The sequence below is a fragment of the Dunckerocampus dactyliophorus genome, chromosome 13 (assembly GCF_027744805.1).
Source record: "Dunckerocampus dactyliophorus isolate RoL2022-P2 chromosome 13, RoL_Ddac_1.1, whole genome shotgun sequence".
Classification (NCBI taxonomy): Eukaryota; Metazoa; Chordata; class Actinopteri; order Syngnathiformes; family Syngnathidae; genus Dunckerocampus; species Dunckerocampus dactyliophorus.
This window is the reverse complement of record NC_072831.1, coordinates 1,020,380-1,039,154: the sequence shown is the minus strand read 5'-3', so window position 1 is coordinate 1,039,154 and position 18,775 is coordinate 1,020,380. Positions and strand designations below refer to the sequence as shown.

The 18,775-nt window shown below is 44.3% G+C and overlaps 1 protein-coding gene across 2 annotated transcripts in view; it reads left to right on the top strand.

Moving 5' to 3' along the window:
* The first annotated feature begins 2,852 nt into the window (after nt 1-2,852).
* Nucleotides 2,853-18,775, top strand: part of LOC129192112 (gap junction alpha-10 protein-like) — a 28,264-nt gene continuing 12,341 nt past the window's right edge. For both annotated transcript variants that reach the window (XR_008573354.1, XM_054795693.1), the window contains exons 1-2: nt 2,853-3,022; nt 15,772-17,223. Coding sequence is in view for 1 of the 2 variants with exons in the window: in XM_054795693.1 (XP_054651668.1) it covers nt 15,811-17,223 (1,413 nt within the window). In the remaining variant the exon portion in view is untranslated. The remainder of the gene's footprint in view (nt 3,023-15,771; nt 17,224-18,775) is intronic.

Sequence of the window (18,775 nt, the reverse complement as noted above, 5' to 3'; positions counted from 1 at the left end):
ATCACTAATATGTGATATTAAAAATAAAGGTGTGTATGTTGTCTATACTTGGTATTATGAATGATCATCACTAATATGTGATATTAAAAATAAAGGTGTGTATGTTGTCTATACTTGGTATTATGAATGATCATCACTAATATGTGATATTAAAAATAAAGGTGTGTATGTTGTCTATACTTGGTATCATGAATGATACTAATATGTGATATTAAAAATAAAGGTGTGTATGTTGTCTATACTTGGTATCATGAATGATCATCACTAATATGTGATATTAAAAATAAAGGTGTGTATGTTGTCTATACTTGGTATTATGAATGATCATCACTAATATGTGATATTAAAAATAAAGGTGTGTATGTTGTCTATACTTGGTATCATGAATGATACTAATATGTGATATTAAAAATAAAGGTGTGTATGTTGTCTATACTTGGTATTATGAATGATCATCACTAATATGTGATATTAAAAATAAAGGTGTGTATGTTGTCTATACTTGGTATCATGAATGATCATCACTAATATGTGATATTAAAAATAAAGGTGTGTATGTTGTCTATACTTGGTATTATGAATGATCATCACTAATATGTGATATTAAAAATAAAGGTGTGTATGTTGTCTATACTTGGTATCATGAATGATACTAATATGTGATATTAAAAATAAAGGTGTGTATGTTGTCTATACTTGGTATCATGAATGATACTAATATGTGATATTAAAAATAAAGGTGTGTATGTTGTCTATACTTGGTATTATGAATGATCCTCACCATCTTTTTTGCAGTACAGTGAGTGAGTGAAGATTACTTTTGTAATTATTATCCATATCTCCACACATGGCGGTTAATTGGTGCCAAATTTAGCAAAGTAGGATTCGCGATTATTAAACCGAATATTTTTACCAACTTCACTCTTTGCTGCGCTCGTTTAGCTTATTTACCATTTTTAATAGCTTTTTCACTGTTTTTACTAACTGAACTGTAAAGTTCCAACTTGCTGGCAACAGACGCCGTCACTTAAACTTGTGTTTCTCAACTGTTGCATGCGCCAGTTGGCCTTGGTGTCACTACATGATCCATTTTTAAAAGACACACACACGCCACAGTAGGCGTGTCCACTTTGGGTGGTGGGTGTGGACACCATCATTATCTAGCACTGCCTTTATCCTCTCAGGGCATGGAATTGAGCAGAGTCCTCCATGATGTTGTCACGGTGAAGCTGCTGGATGTTACACACCTTGAGGATGCCCCTCCATGACACATTGTGGAGGTGTGTTTGGACTCCTTGTCATGTAAGAAAACTGCTTCGCAATCCCACAATACATGTCGGTGTCACGATACACGATGTTGGGCTCACGAGACGAGCCCACATTTCAACATTACTTTCAAGAAAACTACAATGACAAAATGTAAGCGTGGACAAACACTTTTTTTTTTATTATTTATGTTGCAAAATAGTTGTATTTGTAATTGCTAAATTGCCAACACGGATTAATTACAGCACCAACGGTCCCAACGTTCCTGGCATGACAAGGAGATCCCATCTGAGATGTTTTCCACACGGCACAGTGAAGGGGGCGCCATCATGGTCCTTCAATGGAACAATGGAGCTTCAGGTTGTGCAGGGGCGTCAAATGGCAGCCGGCTATGTGGAGTTGTTGCAGGGGCCATCTCTGATGACTGGTTGCACTTGACAAAGGACTTCTTCCAGACAAATAAGCTCATTTTTTTGGACCCTCCTGCGTGTTCCCCTCATCTAAATCCAATGGAGAACATTTGGGGATGGATGGCAAGGGACCACTAGCCCAGGCGAGGGCAAACGTTTTGGCTCACGGGCTGCGTTGAGTTAACAAAATGAACAGACTATATATTTGATACATGCACACTCTTTTAGGTTTTTATGAATGTGCTTGTGTCACTTTTTTCAGGAGCACTTTAAACATCAGACCACATCAAATAACAATTACATTTTACAGGTTTTTTGACTGACTAAGACACGCAGAATGTACATGAATAAAGGATGTGATATACAATGTGAACTGTGACTGACTATGAAATAGTACGTGAACGTCCCAGACAGTGGCAAGTCGTTTGGATGGCTGCGTGTGAAAAGCTACTTAAACCCTCAAAAGGTTGTCTCACATTGACTGACTACGTGCAAGTCATGTTGCCAGCTTGTATGTTTAAGGTTGAAATACTTTGCAAGCAACTGGCGGGCCGGATACAAACGCTTGGCGGGCTGCATGTGGCCCCCGGGCCGTAGTTTGCCCACCCCTACACAAGCCCCTTGGAAACACTGGAATTAAGCACGCCCACGCCCATTTTTCACCTCAACAACAACAATGCACAGCTACTCGTTACTCCTTTTTTGAATATTTTATTTCTACTTTAGGGGGTTTTTGAGCTATGGCCTTGAACTGAACAGCCAATTTCACTTCAGTGCTTGTTTGTAATAAATTGCTTTTTTGTCTCGCTCCCATTTCTTCTTTTTTACATTTTGAAAGGCTCCTTAAGATCCCATCCAAAGATCTAAAATGTACATTTTTACCATTTTGAAGTGGTGTTACAACTTTGATCAGGAGTGTATGCCAGCAGACATGAATGGGTCCACATGGATGACGAGGGGAACTAACAGTAACTTTTCCCTCATTGAAAAGACATCCTGTGCCTTCAGTTGACCATTAGATATGAAAGATAAACAGATATCGGTGCTCTCTGTCAGAGGGGCTGATATTGATGGCGTGGGAGAAGGGAGGGGGATGGGGACATTGTCCCGTCGAGAGGCAATCAATACACACATCCTGTGAACCCAACATGTAACTCGGGAGAGCAGTCCCGACCCACAGCCCGCCAGCACAAACAAAAGCAACAGGACGCAAAAGCTTGTGGATTGTAATTTGGAACATCCCCACACCTCCATGGGGTAGCCGTACTGACACCGTGGATTCCTTGGACAAAACCCTCATCATGAAATACAACCAGAGGCCAAAAGGGATCCCATATCCATGACTTGTAAGTGTTTTAAAGATGCTTCATTAGTTTACCGTCACACAGAGAAAACATCATGTTACTTCCAGGGTATTTTAGGAAATGAACATCTATTTTATTGTATGGCTTAGCGCTGCACACTGCACGTTTTCAATGAGGTAGACAAGCTATTACAAATCTGAATAATAGCCATATTATTTAACACCTGTGCATGTTTGCCACACTAAAATGTTTCAGATCATCAAACAAATGTAAACATTAGCCAATGACAACACAACTCAACACTTGATGCACTTTTGAAATGAAACTTTTTATTATTAAGGGAGAAAAAAATAGCTACATGTCCCTGTGTGAAAACGTGATTGCCCCCTAAAGCTAAGAAGTGGTTGGCCCCCCTTAGCAGCAACAACTGCAATCAAGCGTTTGTGATAACTTGCAATGAGTCTCTTCCAGTGTGTTTTGGATCATTGTCCTGCTGCAGAACCCAAGTTGCTTTCAGCTTGAGGTGCTTCCATTGATCACAGCAAGTCTTCCAGGTCCTGAAGACCATCACACTACCACCACCATATTTTACTGTTGCTATGATGTTCTTTTTCTGAAATGCCAGATGTAATGGGACACACACCTTCCAAAAAGTTCAACTTTTGAGTATTTTCCCAAAGGTCTTGGGGGTCATCAAGATGTTTTCTGGCAAAATTGAGACGAGCCTTAATGTTGTTTTTGTTCAGCAGTGGTTTTGGTCTTGGAACTCTGCCATGCAGGCCGTTTTTGCCCAGTGTCTTTCTTATGGTGGAGTCATGAACACTGACCTTAACTGAGGCAAGTGAGGCCTGCACTTCTTTGGATGTTGTTGTGGGGTCTTTTGTGACCTCTTGGATGTCTTGTGGCTGCGCTCTTGGGGTCATTTTGGTTGGCCGGTCACTCCTGGGAAGGTTCAACTCTGTCCCATGTTTTGGCCATTTGTGGATAATGGCTCTCACTGTGGTTGGCTGGAGTCCCAAATCTTTAGAAATGGCTTTATAACCTTTTACACATCTCGATGTATCTTAGTCAAGGGGGGGAGCAATCACTTTTCCAGACAAGGACATGGAGCTTTGGATTTTTTTCTCCCTTAATAAAGATTTTTATTTAAAAGCTGAATTTTGTGTTCACTTGTGTTGTCATTGGCTAATATTTCAATCAATCAATCAGTCACAGTTTATTTATATAGCACTTTACAATAGCCCACAGTCTCCCAAAGTGCTTTACAATAAAACGATACATAAGAACACAGCATAAAACAGAACATAAACTTTGTGTAAACACACAAAGGTACGACGGAGCAAAGCCGTTAATGGCATTAAAAACAAATACCAAAATCGATTCTAAAACGAACTGGAAGCCAGTGCAGTGATGACAGCATCGGGGTGATGTGCTCACGTCTGGGCATGTTTGTTAAAGAGAGCTAATCTGTTTATCAAATTTGAGTCCACTATCGAATATGACCCCAAGATTTTTGACATCAGGTTTAAAAAAAGGGGGCCAGAGAACCGAAGTTCACTGCAACAGTGTGCAACGTTGGTGACGTGCCAAATAAAATACACTCTGTTTTGCTGTCATTTAAATGTAAAAAGTTCTGATCCAGCCACTGCTTTACATCGAGCAGCCTAGTGGGAGCAGTATTGTCAGTGGGTCTAATAGGCAGATATATCTGCAGGTCATCAGCATAAAGATGAAAAGACAGATTGTGTCTTTCCAAAGTTGAACCCAGGGGTAATAAATACAGAGAAAACAGAACAGGGCCAAGAATGGATCCCTGTGGCACCCCACACGAGAGGGACGCATGGGAGGAGCAGAAGTCACCGATCTTAATGGAGAAGCTCCTATTAGCCAGGTATAACCTAAACCACTGGAGGGAAATGCCTTGGATACCGACACAGCGCTCCAGGCGGGATACCAGGACTGCATGTTCAACTGTATCAAAGGCCGCTGTGAGGTCCAGCAGCACCAACACAGCGGGATTCCCAGCATCAACAGACAGGGCAATGTCATTGTGCACCTTTAACAGCGCCGACTCAGTGCTATGTCGGGATCTAAAACCAGACTGGAATTTATCAAGAACAGAGTTCATCTCTAGGAAAGTTTGTAACTGAGTAAAAACAACTTTTTCTAAAAGCTTTGAAAGAAAGGGCAAGTGAGAGACGGGCCTAAAATTGGACAGCACAGACGGGTCGAGATGAGGTTTTTTTAGGAGAGGTCTAACCACAGCATGTTTGAAGGCAGCTGGGACAGATCCTAAGTTAAGACAGGGGTTTATAAAAACAAGCAAACTTGACCCAACAGAATTAAAAACCTCTTTTAAAAACTTGGCTGAGATGACATCTAGGGGACAGTTAGTGGGTTCCATGCCACTAACCACCTTGGTAAGAGACACCTGAGAAATGGTCTGAAACCGCTCAAAGACGGCAGTCTGTGCAGGAGGACCATGTACATCCTCAGAAGACATCCCTGAGCTGCTGATGTTCTTCCTGATAGATGCCACTTGGTCAGAGAACACTGACACAAACTCTTCACATGTTGTAGTGGTGGCATCAGACAGAATAGTGGGGCGTGGGTTAATAACAGAGTCAATGGTTTTAAATAAGAGTCTTGGTTGGTGAGAGCTGTTGGTTATAATGGAGGACAGATATTTGGACTTGGCCTCCTTCAGGGCTCTCTGATAGGTGGCCAATCTGTCCCTCAACCAACCAACCCCATCTGTCTTTTTTCCACTGCCGTTCAGCCTAATATTCAAATTTGTTTGATGATCTGAAACATTTTAGTGTGATAAACATGCACGAAAATAAGAAATCAGGAAAGGGGCAAACAATAGATGGTTGATGTGATTTAACACAAGTGACCATTTGTAACATTGCATATGTTATCAAGTTGTTTTTGTTTTGTTAGAATTTGTTGCAAATTACTGCAAATTGCACGTGAGTAAAATTTACGGTGTGGGTTGAATCATTTTGAGTGCAACTGTGTTACAGTTTTTGCCCGCTTCTTGAACACGTTTTGCAAAACTTGGCTCGTCGGGTTGAACCTCTACAAGCTAGCAAATGATTTGACATCATAGTAAATTCAATAAAAGAAACAATATTGCAAATATCTGCAAGTATTTGTTGCTGTAGCTGGTGGAGACGAATTGCATCGTCTGCCGTTGGTGACGTGGGCGTCCACCCCCAGTAGGTCTTCTAGACATTCTGTAGAAACAAGCAACCACAAATTCTTATCAGTCTGCTTCTTTTTTGTACTGTATACCATTTACAGTACAGGAACATCTCAACACGTATGTTTCATAACACATTAGCCACTCTCCTGAGATGTTACAGTACTGTAATACTGGACATACATTGAGTAGAGAGTTGAAAACACACCTGTTTTCCAGTCGGTATGTCCCTATTGCGGAGGAAGATGTGAATCGGCTTCGATTCGGGTAAACTCTGCACATCTTTCCTCATAGTCAGGCCAGCTGGGCAGGTTTATGGCATGATCCACGAAAGCCATGGTTCTTGCATGACCTCTCCGTCTTCCTCTACCTCTGCTTCTAGCCCTCCCTGCCTCCATGCTTGCAAAGTTCTCAAAATCCCTTAACTAAGTCCCTTTTCTAGCTGGCTGGTTGGTGTTCCGTTTTATAAGTAGTGGTGTTTTCATGTGTGTATTTTCCATGACCCAACGTGTTTTGTATTTTGATTTTATTTGTGAACAACCTGTCTTTTGTATGAAATTGTGTGCTGTGTGCAGGAAGGAGCGAGTGTTTAAGGTACTTTCATTTTAATTTATTGGCCCACATCACATATTACAAATCACAATCCTTTGTGTCCAAAAAGGGGTAGGAAGCCGCATCCTACCCCCTTTCTGTTTCACATCAACTGCCAATACGCTTGCTCACTTCCTGTATTCAATAGGAGTAGGCCTGTCTCCCTCCCACCGGGGTTTCTCCCTGGCGTGTTGGTGGATGGGCGGGGGGTGGGGTGGTGGCCGGTCTGCGGCGTGACGGGGGCATCTGCTTGGGGGCCGGGCGGGGGGTCGCTCCTCTCGTGGGCCCTGTCGTGCGGTGCTTGCTTCTCTGTCCCTCCCTGGCGCCTCTGACTTGCGTGCTTCGTGGGTGTGACCGTGCTGCGCTCTATGTGGGGTCCGGTGCTCTTGTGGTCGTCGTAGTGTTGCTCCCTTGCCGTCCGTGGTGGTATGCGGGGGACGCGTGGGCGCGGTTACCGCTATTCTGGTGGCGGTCGGAACTGCCTTTGGGCGTGTGGCTGGTCCATGGTGTTTGGCGGTTTGGGGGTGGCGCTGTGGACGCTACCTCCGGTGGGGCTCCGGTGTTGGGGGGCATTGGGGGTATCGCCTCTGGGGGGTTGGGTGGGCCGGCTTGGGCATCCTGGCGGGCCGGGTAGGGCCTGTGGTGTGTCCTGCGGAGTGTGGCTCGCCCGAGCCTGGGCTGTGGTGGGTGGCCGGTTGGTCATGTGTCCTTGGCCCCCCCCTGCTCGGTTTTGGCGGCGTTGGGGTATGGGGCCCCTGTCCTTCCTGTTCCACTGCACCACCTCACATACATATAGGACTTTGGGGTGTGGCCTACAGTCAGGCGTGGTTGAGAGGGGAGCTGCCTTGCGGGGCTCCTTTGCCCCTGCCGCGCCACTGACCTGTTTCCCCCAATTTTAATCGCACAGTAGACACTTCGGGTTTGGGGGGGCTGATCAGGTGAGGGGCCCTCCGAGCGGCAGCTGTCCCCCGATTTTAATTGCATCATTAGCTATCATCCACATACACACCTATCATATCCATGCACACAGATACACCCCTCAGGGACACAGAGACCAGCTCTTCATAGCTGTCCTCTTTTATTTGATTGCTCCTTGGGTTACCAACAGGGGATAGGGCGAGGCTTCCTGGTGTCGGGCAGTCGACCACTGAGTGTGGCCGTGTGCGTGTGCGCGCTCGCGCGTGTTTGTGTGTGTGTGTGTGCGTCCGCATGTGTGTGTCCATGTGTGTGTGCGCGCGCGTGGGTGCGTAGGAGTGTGTATGTGCGTGCGTGTGTGTGTGCTTTTATTTATTTATTTATTTAAGTTATTTTTGGGGGGGGCATACAGGGGTTTGCTCCGTGGGGTCGGGTGCTGGGTGATACATCTCTGCCATCCCTGGGAGGGGCGGTCCTATGTCGGGGGTCGGGTGGGGGTTGGCCCAGGGGATTGGCGCTTCCGGCGTGGGCGGGCTTCTTTCCGGTTGTGGGGGCGTCTCTGGGCCTGCCGGTGTGTGGCCACCGGTACTCGTCTGCCTTTGTGGGGTGTGATCTCTCGCTGGTCTCAGGGGTTGGCTGTCCTCCAGCCCGCCGTCGCCCTGTCCTTGGCTGGGATTACCTCTCTTCGGCCCCTTGCTGGTCTTCCCGGGGTGGTGGGCTCTCTGGGCTGGCTCTTGGGGCGCAGATCTTTGTGCTGCCTGCCCCTGTGGGCCTGGTTGCCTTCTGGCGGCGGGGGCTCGGCCTGGCTATTTGGGGCGAGGCTCTCTGGGAGGTGGAAGGCGGCCCCTTTCCTTTCATGCATTCTCAGTGACAATTACACGCCCACACATTCTTGCACCTTTATATATATGAAGTCTTCCCCACATACAGAGATACCTGTACATATGCACACTCACAGTACATACGTACTTCCCCACATTACTCACTGAGTTAACCAGGGTGTTATTATGTTGTTGGTTTTATTACAGCGACGGTGATATCAGCAGTATGACTATAGTTTTTTTTACAATGATGTGCATTACAGTCATTATCATTCTGTTCACTATCATAGATAATCATTTCATTACTACTATTATGTGTGACTGTTTCAATGCAGTATTATCATTGTGATCACTATCATAGTTCATCATTTCATTACTACTATTATGTGTGACTGTTTCAATGCAGTATTATCATTGTGATCACTATCATAGTTCATCATTTCATTACTACTATTATGTGTGATTGTGATTGACAGCATTGTCATTGTGGTTGTTGATATTATTTTGTCCTTTGTCCTTATGTCCTTGTTCGTCTTTATAGTCATCACAGACATTTATTTGCTAAAGTGTAGTTCTGTATGTTTCTGTTGTTCTGTTCTTGTTGTCACAATTGTTGTTGCTGCTGTTGTCCTTGTCTCTTTTTTTTTTTTGTCCCCCTCTCATCCCCGCACCCCCCCGTTTTCTTTTCTTTTCTTCTCTGTCCCCTCCTGCTCCGGTCTGGTCGCTCCAAATTTGCTTCATAACAAGTATCAAAGTCAAATAAATTCTGTATAACAGGGGAAGTGTATATCACACTTCTCCCTGGCAGAGTAAATCTGTTGAGCACTTGAGGGCATTTAGATCTACAATTCTATCTGCTTTAAAGGCTGGACAGGACAGGATAAAAAAAAAAAGTAGTAGGCCTGTCACAATAATCGCTAAATTGATTAATTACGATAAAAAAAGGATAAAAATATCAAGTGGATAATTATGCCGCCCTGGATAAATTGACACGTGCGTGTATGTGAGTGTGTTTCATCTGCTGGTCTCTCTGTGCCAGACAGGCTGGATGACAAGAGGGTCCACTCTGCATGTGTCTGTGCGCACTGCTTCTATAGTGGAATGAACAGAGAGAGTGAACCTTCCTCTCATTCAACCTCTTTGCTGAGGCGGGGCTTCTAGTGAGTGGATACAGAGTACCCAGAGTGGCAGCAGTAAGCTAGCATCAAAGTACCCTCATGAGAATTCATCCGCTACCATAAATGAAGCATATAATCAATGGATTCTAAGGCGAACGCAACAGCCCCAGTGAGGGAATATTTTGGTATTAAACACAATGAACAAGGTGAGCGCGTGAACGCCGATGAATCAATATGCCTCATTTGATTGAAAGTAGTGACAAGAAGAAGGGGAACACGACCAACTTGTATGCGCACCTGAAACACAAACCATCCATGTCAGTTCCCCAACTGGAAAAAAAATCTATTGCTGGACAGGCAGCAGAGCCTTCGTCCCAACAGCCAATGCTTACTGAGGGGTTTGGTCGGCAATGTAAATATAAACAAAATGGTGCTCGCTCACAGACTGTGTCACTCGCTACATTGCAAAAGAAATGCAACCATTCCAACGGTTATATGACGTAAATTTTATGACATAGCCTCTGCAACACACACTGGCATAAGTGTTGTACCATATAAGTAATGAAAAATAGTCTAAAAAAATGTTTGATAATGTCAATTATCGACGATAATTTGTAGCACAATTATCGACCAGGAAAATGTGTTATTGTGACAGGCCTAGTTGTCAGTACTATAGTTGGACGACGGGTAATGCTTCAATAGTCCCGAGAAATGAGCAACAACAACTTGTTTACGCATGTGTCTATTGGCAATTGCAGGGGGCAATAGCAATGGTTAAATGTGTAACCCCACCGTGGCGCCTGTCCCTTAACAACAGGGACAATATCTTGCTAAGAGCCTTGGCTATCTAGGTTTAGGAGGAATTTGTCTGGTGTCAACCTACTGTAACTGTTGAAATATCCACCCCGAAAAATGCACACATAAAGAAACCTTGCCAGTTTAAGTGGATGTCTTGAAATAATTTGGCCTATGTAAAGCACAACCGCTCCCAACCGTGTACACCAGATAATCAAGGAAAGAAATGTCATTTAGACAGGGCCGCCCCTCCCTAAACACATACACGCACTGTGCGTAGGGCCTCATCTTCCAACAGGGGCCAAATTTTGCGCAATGGGTCGCATTTGCACAGTAGACGCTACTGTGAGGCAGAGGAGAGAAAGGAGACCCGTAATCTGACCACACAATGATTGACAGCACTCGACATCTGACCAATCAGAGGGGTGCCACTACAAGCAGGCTCTGGCAGAACTACAGAAGGTAGTTTCAACATGTCGTCCAAAAGACATCACGAATCCGGAGCAGTGGCAGAGCTACGGGGTGGCCGGGGGTGGCTGTGGACACCCTCACGGCTGGGGGACAATTTGACCATACACGGCTCTGTGGTGCAGAACATTAGTTCAGCCTAACCGCCGTTTCCGTCTGGACACATTTCACTGCATGGTGGAGATGGTGGAGGTTGGTGGAGGATGCAATCCACATGCGCACAAGGCCTCTACAAAATAACCAGCCTCCACAGATGTGCAGGACAAATCAAATCAGAATCAGAAAAGTCCATCGGCATCTTCTTTTACACAACAGCTGCTCTACAAATCTTACTTCAAGTGTTTCATTGACCACAGTACAAAAAAATATGCATTTTACAAAAAGACTAATGAACACTAGCATTGAACAAACCATGAAATGAAGCGTATCTTTGCTCGTCTTACAATGCGCAGTACTGTACACGTTAACATAACTATTGAGCTTTTACAATCACAGCTCTATCAAATATGAATGACATAAGGATCCATAGAGGAGAATTTCAAGGTAACCTACATGTTGCGCTAATGGACCTGAGAGCCAAAGTTCATCAAAACAGCAAACAGTGTAACTGCACAAAGAGAAAGAACGACACTTTCACAGTTTTAACATCCTCAATTCGTTATCCCAGTCGGGTTTTTTTTTAAAGAAAGCGAGAGGCTGTCCTTACTGCTTATCAACATGTGCTTTTTGCTGATGTGGCAACATGTATTACACATTTGGACATCATAGCAATGTAGTAACGTTACCGGGATATCCATTGCCTGTACTAACACGTGGTTCAGTTTGACGCCGTGGCTCCCTGACAACGTCTGCACGGAGCACCTCCAAGAAGCTGAGCAGGAGACAAAGATCTGCGCTAGAGTGTGACGATCACGCCGCACTTCTTTTTGTGAGCTTGAACAGCTATTCACAGATATTTGGCATATTTAAAGACAGTAACGCAATATGAAACTAGGGCTACATTACCCTGGTTGCACATGGAACAACAGTAGTGCATCAAACACATAACCTCAAACTTTCTTATTCCACGGGTTTGAACTGGTGACGTCTCGGTCAAACAAACAAATCTGCTTTAAGAGCTGCGTCTCTGAAATCAACAACAAGAGCAGTTTGTTGGGAGCCGATTAGTTTTTTCCTGGCCTTTTTTTCTGTTAAAGGTGAATGTGATTGGTCAAGATGTGTGGTGCGGTCGCTGTGTCCACACAGCAGGGGGAAGGACGGGGTTAAACACGCTGTGGTGCTCTTAAAGCTGATTCGTTCATGAGAAATTGGCATGAAGAGATTTGACCTATCCATCCATTTTCTATACCGTTTCTCTTCTTTAGAATCGCGGGGGTATGCTGGAGCCTATCCCAGCTGACTTCGGGCACATATAGACAAACAAGCATTCACACTCACATTCATACCTATGGACAATGTAGAGTCTCCAATGAAGCTAACATGCATGTTTTTGGAATGTGGGAGGAAACCGGAGAACCCGGAAACCCCCCCCCCACACACACGGGGAGAACATGCAAACTCCACACAGAAATGCCCAAGGGAGAATCCAACCCAGGTCTTCCCATCTCCAGACTGTGACAGTGTTGGCCAACATGCTAACCACTAGACCACCGTGTGGCCTGATATTTGACCTATTTTGACCTAATTTGTATAGTCATTGTTTTTGTATTTTATAATGTAACATTATCTTATAACATTTTTAAATTACTGTATAAACATTTCATATAGTGTATTTTTTACATTAGTAATTAATTTTACACGACACACATAATTTGGTAAGAAATTAATTTGAGACAACAAAAAAATCTGAGGAGCCACTTGGGAGGCAAAGTGAGCCGCAAAACTGCTTGAAAATAGCATTGAGTTGGCCCGCCTCACCGACTGTGATTCCTCCGGTACAGTGCCATCTGGTTTCATTGTGCCAGTTTGACATGATCTATCAGCTCTGCTTAAATGTACAAAAATGACATTTATAGTTAATGGTGCCACCCATCATGAGTTTGCTGTTGCTGTTCATTCTCATTTCTGGAAGAGACGCCATTGGGGCACTATCGCTCAGGTAAACAAACATGGCGGTGTACGAGACTGAAGATGTTGATAGTGATTATAGCCAAGATTTGAGTGATCTGGCAATCATTTTTGAGGAGAAAAGAAGGAAGAAACATTTGGAGTTGAAATAGAGAAATTGCCACCCCTGTCCTCCACTGTCAACATATATCTGTGAAAAGATGGTGCTTTGCAGCCTTGTCACCATCATGGAATAGTGTTTAGAAGACATTATGTAAACAAGACATGACTTACTCTGTTCTGTGGCAACTTTGACGTAGTGGTCGTTCTTGCCTTGTTTTTTCCTGTGTACCGGCAGAATAGCAACCTTTTTCCAAATGCGTACTTTCAAGCCAAATGCTTCTTGTAAAGGTGTTCCTTCCAAGCAGTCATCAGTGAAATGATCACTGCAAAGGACAGAACTCGAGGTGGTCGTCCATTTGTCTCTCGTTCCCTGCACTTGCCTTGTCCATTGTTGTCTTAGACCTTCCTCTTTTGAAAAAGAAAACAAACTTGCAGTATGACTCGGACGAGACTGAACAGTGAGATCTAGCTCGTCATGGCTGGTGCTTAACTCTAAATGTCATTTTTGCCAATTTACCGTCAAAAATGGACCAATGTAGAACATACAGTAATTACAAACAATACAAAACATATTTAAGCAAAGTTGACCAAACGTGTCAGAGTGCCCTTAAGGACATTGGGCCTCATTCACGAAACGTTCTTACGCACAAATGTGTTCTTAAAGCCTTCTTACGAAGATTTCTGGCATTCACGAACGTGTTCTTAACTCCCAGTTCTTAGATCTAAGAACAAATTCTACGAACGCTCAGGAGGACTCTTACGCACAAGCAAAGCTTGCACTTTCAATGCGCAATCGCCCTCATGATGGATTTTGCAACCTGATCCCAAAAGATGTAGTGCAAATAAAATATCCCAACAATTATTTATCATCAAAACAACTAAGATATACTCCATGGATAAATATATATTCAAATCCCAATTCATCAAAAAAAAGGAATTTCACAATTAGAGTATGTAAATATTTTCTGCCAATGAAGTCCAATTTAAATTGAATAATCTGCAGACCCCACAAGAACACATGTACAAGCTAAAGCACACACGTACACGCTCCTGCATGGAGCGCACCATCGGTGTACTCAAGGGACGCTGGATGTGTTTGGACACTGCAGGTGGAAGGCTGCTCCACAAACCAGAAAAGGTACAGTAGGTTTTGTAGTATTTAATATTAGGTTTTAGTTTACTTATGCTTTGGAATGGAAAAAAAATAAGAGGCAAACATTCAGATTCTTTGTTTGTGCTCTCATTAATCCAGGAATTCTCCATTGCAAATATGTTTTATTTGGTCAACTGGATAAATCATTGATTCTCTGTTGTTGCAGGTGTGCAGGATCATAATGGCCTGCTGCATCTTGCATAACATCGCAATGAAACGTGGTGTGTCTATTGCGCACGTAGCACCCCCAGATAACAACATGCGCCCCCAGCCACGTCTTGAGCCAGAGCACGGGGCTGCTGTATTAATTAGGCAGCGTCTTATCAAATGTAACCACAGAAAAAATACATTGTCACACACAAACTATGTATTTTGACTTTATTTTTCCATCATGATTGTGTAAATATTTTCTAGAATTTCCCAAATGGTTTGGAGTGTCGTAGCAATTTGAGAACGTGAGTGTGCTATTTGTTGTTGACTGTCCAGTACAGCATCAGAGATGATTCTGGCGTGACGGGAGGAAGCAGACACTTGTGTCGGAGTCCTGGCTCGTGTCGGGGTTCGGGCCTGAGTCGGGATTTGTTCTTCTGTTATCGCCTGTGTTTTCCGTCCTACTAGGTCCTCTGAAATCAAATGAAAGAGATACAGGGGTTAAAATAGAAATAAATAAAACCGAATTAAAAGTCTAAATTTGAAGTGTGGAATTATAAGAGAACCACAAAGGCCCCAAAGTTTGGTAACAAAGACAGGACAGCATCAATTTGAAAGGCATTTACAAAGTTAAAATAGCAAAATGTGACTCACCAGCTTCGGAATCAGATATGAAAAATGAAAAGTCCACATCCGTATGCAGGGCCTGGGTGTTTGGGACCCCACTGACGGATGTCTCCCCGATGATGGCGATGATTCTGTCATCCACCTGTGAGGGGCCTGCACTGATTGATGGCCCACCTCCCGTTTCCTCCAGATCCCTCCGGTGCAGTCCAATCTTTTTTTGGACTCTGATTTTAAGTCAAACCACTTTAACCTCTGCGGTGGTGCGTTTCTCCGTGGAAACGGCATTTATGTTTCCTGCAATGGTGCTCCATGCCGACTCTTTTTGGATGGCCTGATGACCGGTGGATACACGTGAAAATAAGGTGGTCTTGTGTTCGCTCACTCCTTGTAAAAGCACCTCTATTTCAGTAGAATTGAACTTTTTCTTTCCTTTGTTGTCCAGCTGCTCCTCAGTCTTGCCCTTGCGCGTTGCCATCTCCGCCTCCAGCTGCCACATTTTTGACCTTATATAGGAAATAATAGGCGGTGACCTATGCAAATTAGGCCTCACATGCACGTGCACCCCGTTGGCATTCATCAACCTAAGAACACCGGTGCCAACGATTATCCCTACTTAAGAACGTGTCGTGAATGCGGCGCAGTTTCCAACCCGCGCCTTCTTAAGTACACTTCTTAAGAAGACTTTTAAGAAGATGTTCGTGAATGAGGCACAAAGTTTCTTTTTTTGGTTTGCTGTGGTTTGTTGAGATGTTGAAGATTTACATTCTCTGTTTCTTCAGCTTGAGGACATGTGGCAGTAAAGTGGTGGGAACCTGACCATGGGTGACTGGAACCTCCTGGGCAGCATCCTGGAAGAGGTCCATATTCATTCCACCATTGTGGGCAAGATATGGCTGACCATTCTCTTCATTTTCCGCATGCTGATCCTGGGGGCGGCCGCTGAGGACGTTTGGGATGATGAGCAGTCTGAGTTTGTCTGCAACACTGACCAGCCAGGCTGCAAGGCAGTCTGCTATGACCGTGCCTTTCCCATCTCGCTCATTCGTTTCTGGGTGTTGCAAGTCATCTTTGTCTCGGCGCCCTCGCTCGTCTACATGGGCCACGCCCTCTACTGTATTCGAGCCCTGGAGAAGGAGCGTCATCGAAAGCGGATCCAGCTGAAGGAGGAGCTGGACGAGGCAGAACTGGCACTGGATGAGCACAAACGAATGGAGAGGGAGCTGAGGAGGCTGGATGAGCAGAGGAAGGTGAAAAAGGCACCTCTCAGAGGCTCCCTCTTGAGAACATATATCATCCATATCCTTACACGCTCCGTGCTGGAGGTGTTTTTCATCCTGGGACAATATATACTCTATGGTGTACAACTGGACCCCCTTTATAAATGTGAGTGGATGCCTTGCCCAAACAGTGTAGACTGTTACATCTCCAGGCCAACTGAGAAAACTATCTTCATGGTCTTCATGATAGCCATTGCTGGTGTCTCTCTGTTGCTCAACATTCTGGAAATATCCCACCTTGGTATCAGGAAAATCAAACAGAGCCTTTCAGGAGAGAGGTATATGGAAGATGACAGTTTGATTTTCAAGTCTAAGAGGAAGGTATCATTATCACATCAGTGTGTGATGAGCCATGTGTCACCTTACACTGGACATTTGACTCAGACCTTCAAAGTCATACCAGAAGAAGACATAAAGCCTCCTCATTACTCTGGGTTCAAAACCAGCCAGGAGACCCAAGGGAACAACAGCATGGCTTATGTGGGGCACACACAGACCGGCTACATTTGCCCCCAACCCAGAACACCAAACAAATCTGTCCAGAACTGTGTCAACACCCAAGTTCAGCAAGGTCCAGAGGTCCTCACAACAATAGCGGACCACCATCTTGGTTGGCAATCTATGGTGTCCAATGTGGAGACAAGTGTATCAAGCCTCCAGGAGTATACCCACCTGGGACATTATAAAGACACTCTTCTGTCCAACAGTCAAACACAACCGTGTTCGGCTGACCACCTTGACAAGGGGGATAGGAGGGACTCAATGGGGAGTGAGCTCCTCATCCACAAACCTAAAAAAAACAGCTTTATGATCAGACCCCCATCTGAAAGCTTGTCATCAATCAGTGGTTCCACAAGTCCCTCTTTGCACTCCTCAGAAGAATCAGATGAACTTGGGTCACTGCAGGGGGACATGCCCATGATGCCACCTGCTGGAGGGAGAAGAATGTCAATGGTAAGTCATAACAAAAATACATTTGATCAATAGAGCACTCGAAAATGCTGAATATTGTATAACTACAGGTGGTCCTCGGGTTACGTATGAGTTCTCTTCCTAGACTGCGATGAAGTTTTAGTTTACAGTCGTGACCAGACGTTTGGAGAATGACAAAAGTGTGCTTCAGTCTATTTAGATATTTTTGTCAGATGATATTATGTCAAGTCATTTAGTTATGACTTTTGCCTTTGGAAAATGCATTGTTTGTCACCAAACTGTTCTTGGTTGCATTGGGAGGTTGTTTAGGTCGCATTCTTTATTCATGGCTGTGTTTTTAGGCCAAATAGGGAGTGACCCCACCCCTTCGGCTGAGAAGCAACTCCACAAATGAATGATTCCAAGATGCGTCACTGTTGTCATGACACAGGACTCATGGTATCACTCACCTTTTCTTCTCTGGGTGCCCCAAACAATCAGAAATGCATTTAGCCCTCCAGGAGATGTTTTGCAGAAAACCGGTCTATTGCAGAATACCCTCCTTGACACGAGGCCATCTTCAAAAGTTTGAGAGCAGATGCACTCATGCCTGCCTGCTACCATTCCTGAATTCCTGAGCAAGCGCTGCACTGGCGGTGCCCCCATCCCGCAGCTAAATCCATTTACGGACTTGCTGGACTTGAAGTCTTCTTCACCCCAATTGAAGCTCTCTCCCTGAAGTTGTGAATGATGTGATAAATGGTTGGTTTGCCTGTGAAAGCCTTGTTTAACAGAGGAAAAACAAAGATTTCAAGCACCGCTCCCCTTTTTAAAGCTTCCAGTCTGTTATTGTTACTCAACTAGGATGACAGTCATCTCCAGCCTTTGTCCTTGTCAACACTCTCACCTACTGTGTGCTAAGCAGACAATCACTAGCATGATGGCAGCTTATCCTTTTGTGGCAGGCCTGAAATGCTTTTTTATATGACTATATGCAAATTGGCATCATAAACATGGACAGAGCAGATTTTATGAAAATGAATATATGTGCCCAAGTTAGCTGCAAAGTAACTCCCACTGATGGACATGCAGAAATAAACAGTCAATACAAGAACTTCAACCCAAAAGTAAAACAAAAAAAAAACAAACCAGCAATTTTCCAGTTGAATAAGAGTAATAAGACATGAAGAAGACATAAGAACATCAGGGCTTCCAGAGGTTCAGCCAGCTGACAGTTATGTGACAAGTTAAAGAGTTTTGTGACTTCCCAGAGTCTTTGAACGTGACACGAGACCTGACTGTGTGTGTGGCTGCAGAGAGTACAGTTGAGTTTGCTGATGTTGTTTTGGCACGGTGTGGTCCTGTTTTGTTTTTGCAATAAAGAGACTGTGGGTGGACCACCTTCTTGTCACCCTTAGAACGTCTGACTCCACGTTACAATACCATCTTCATCCTTAATGACACTACCGACAGTCACTAGCAATGGTTCATTCATTTCTATGCGGTATGGAAGCCCAACACCACCCGTACCAGACAACCTCCAACCCCAACAAAGTAACAGTACTCCTTCAAAAACAAATACTTCATTACTTTC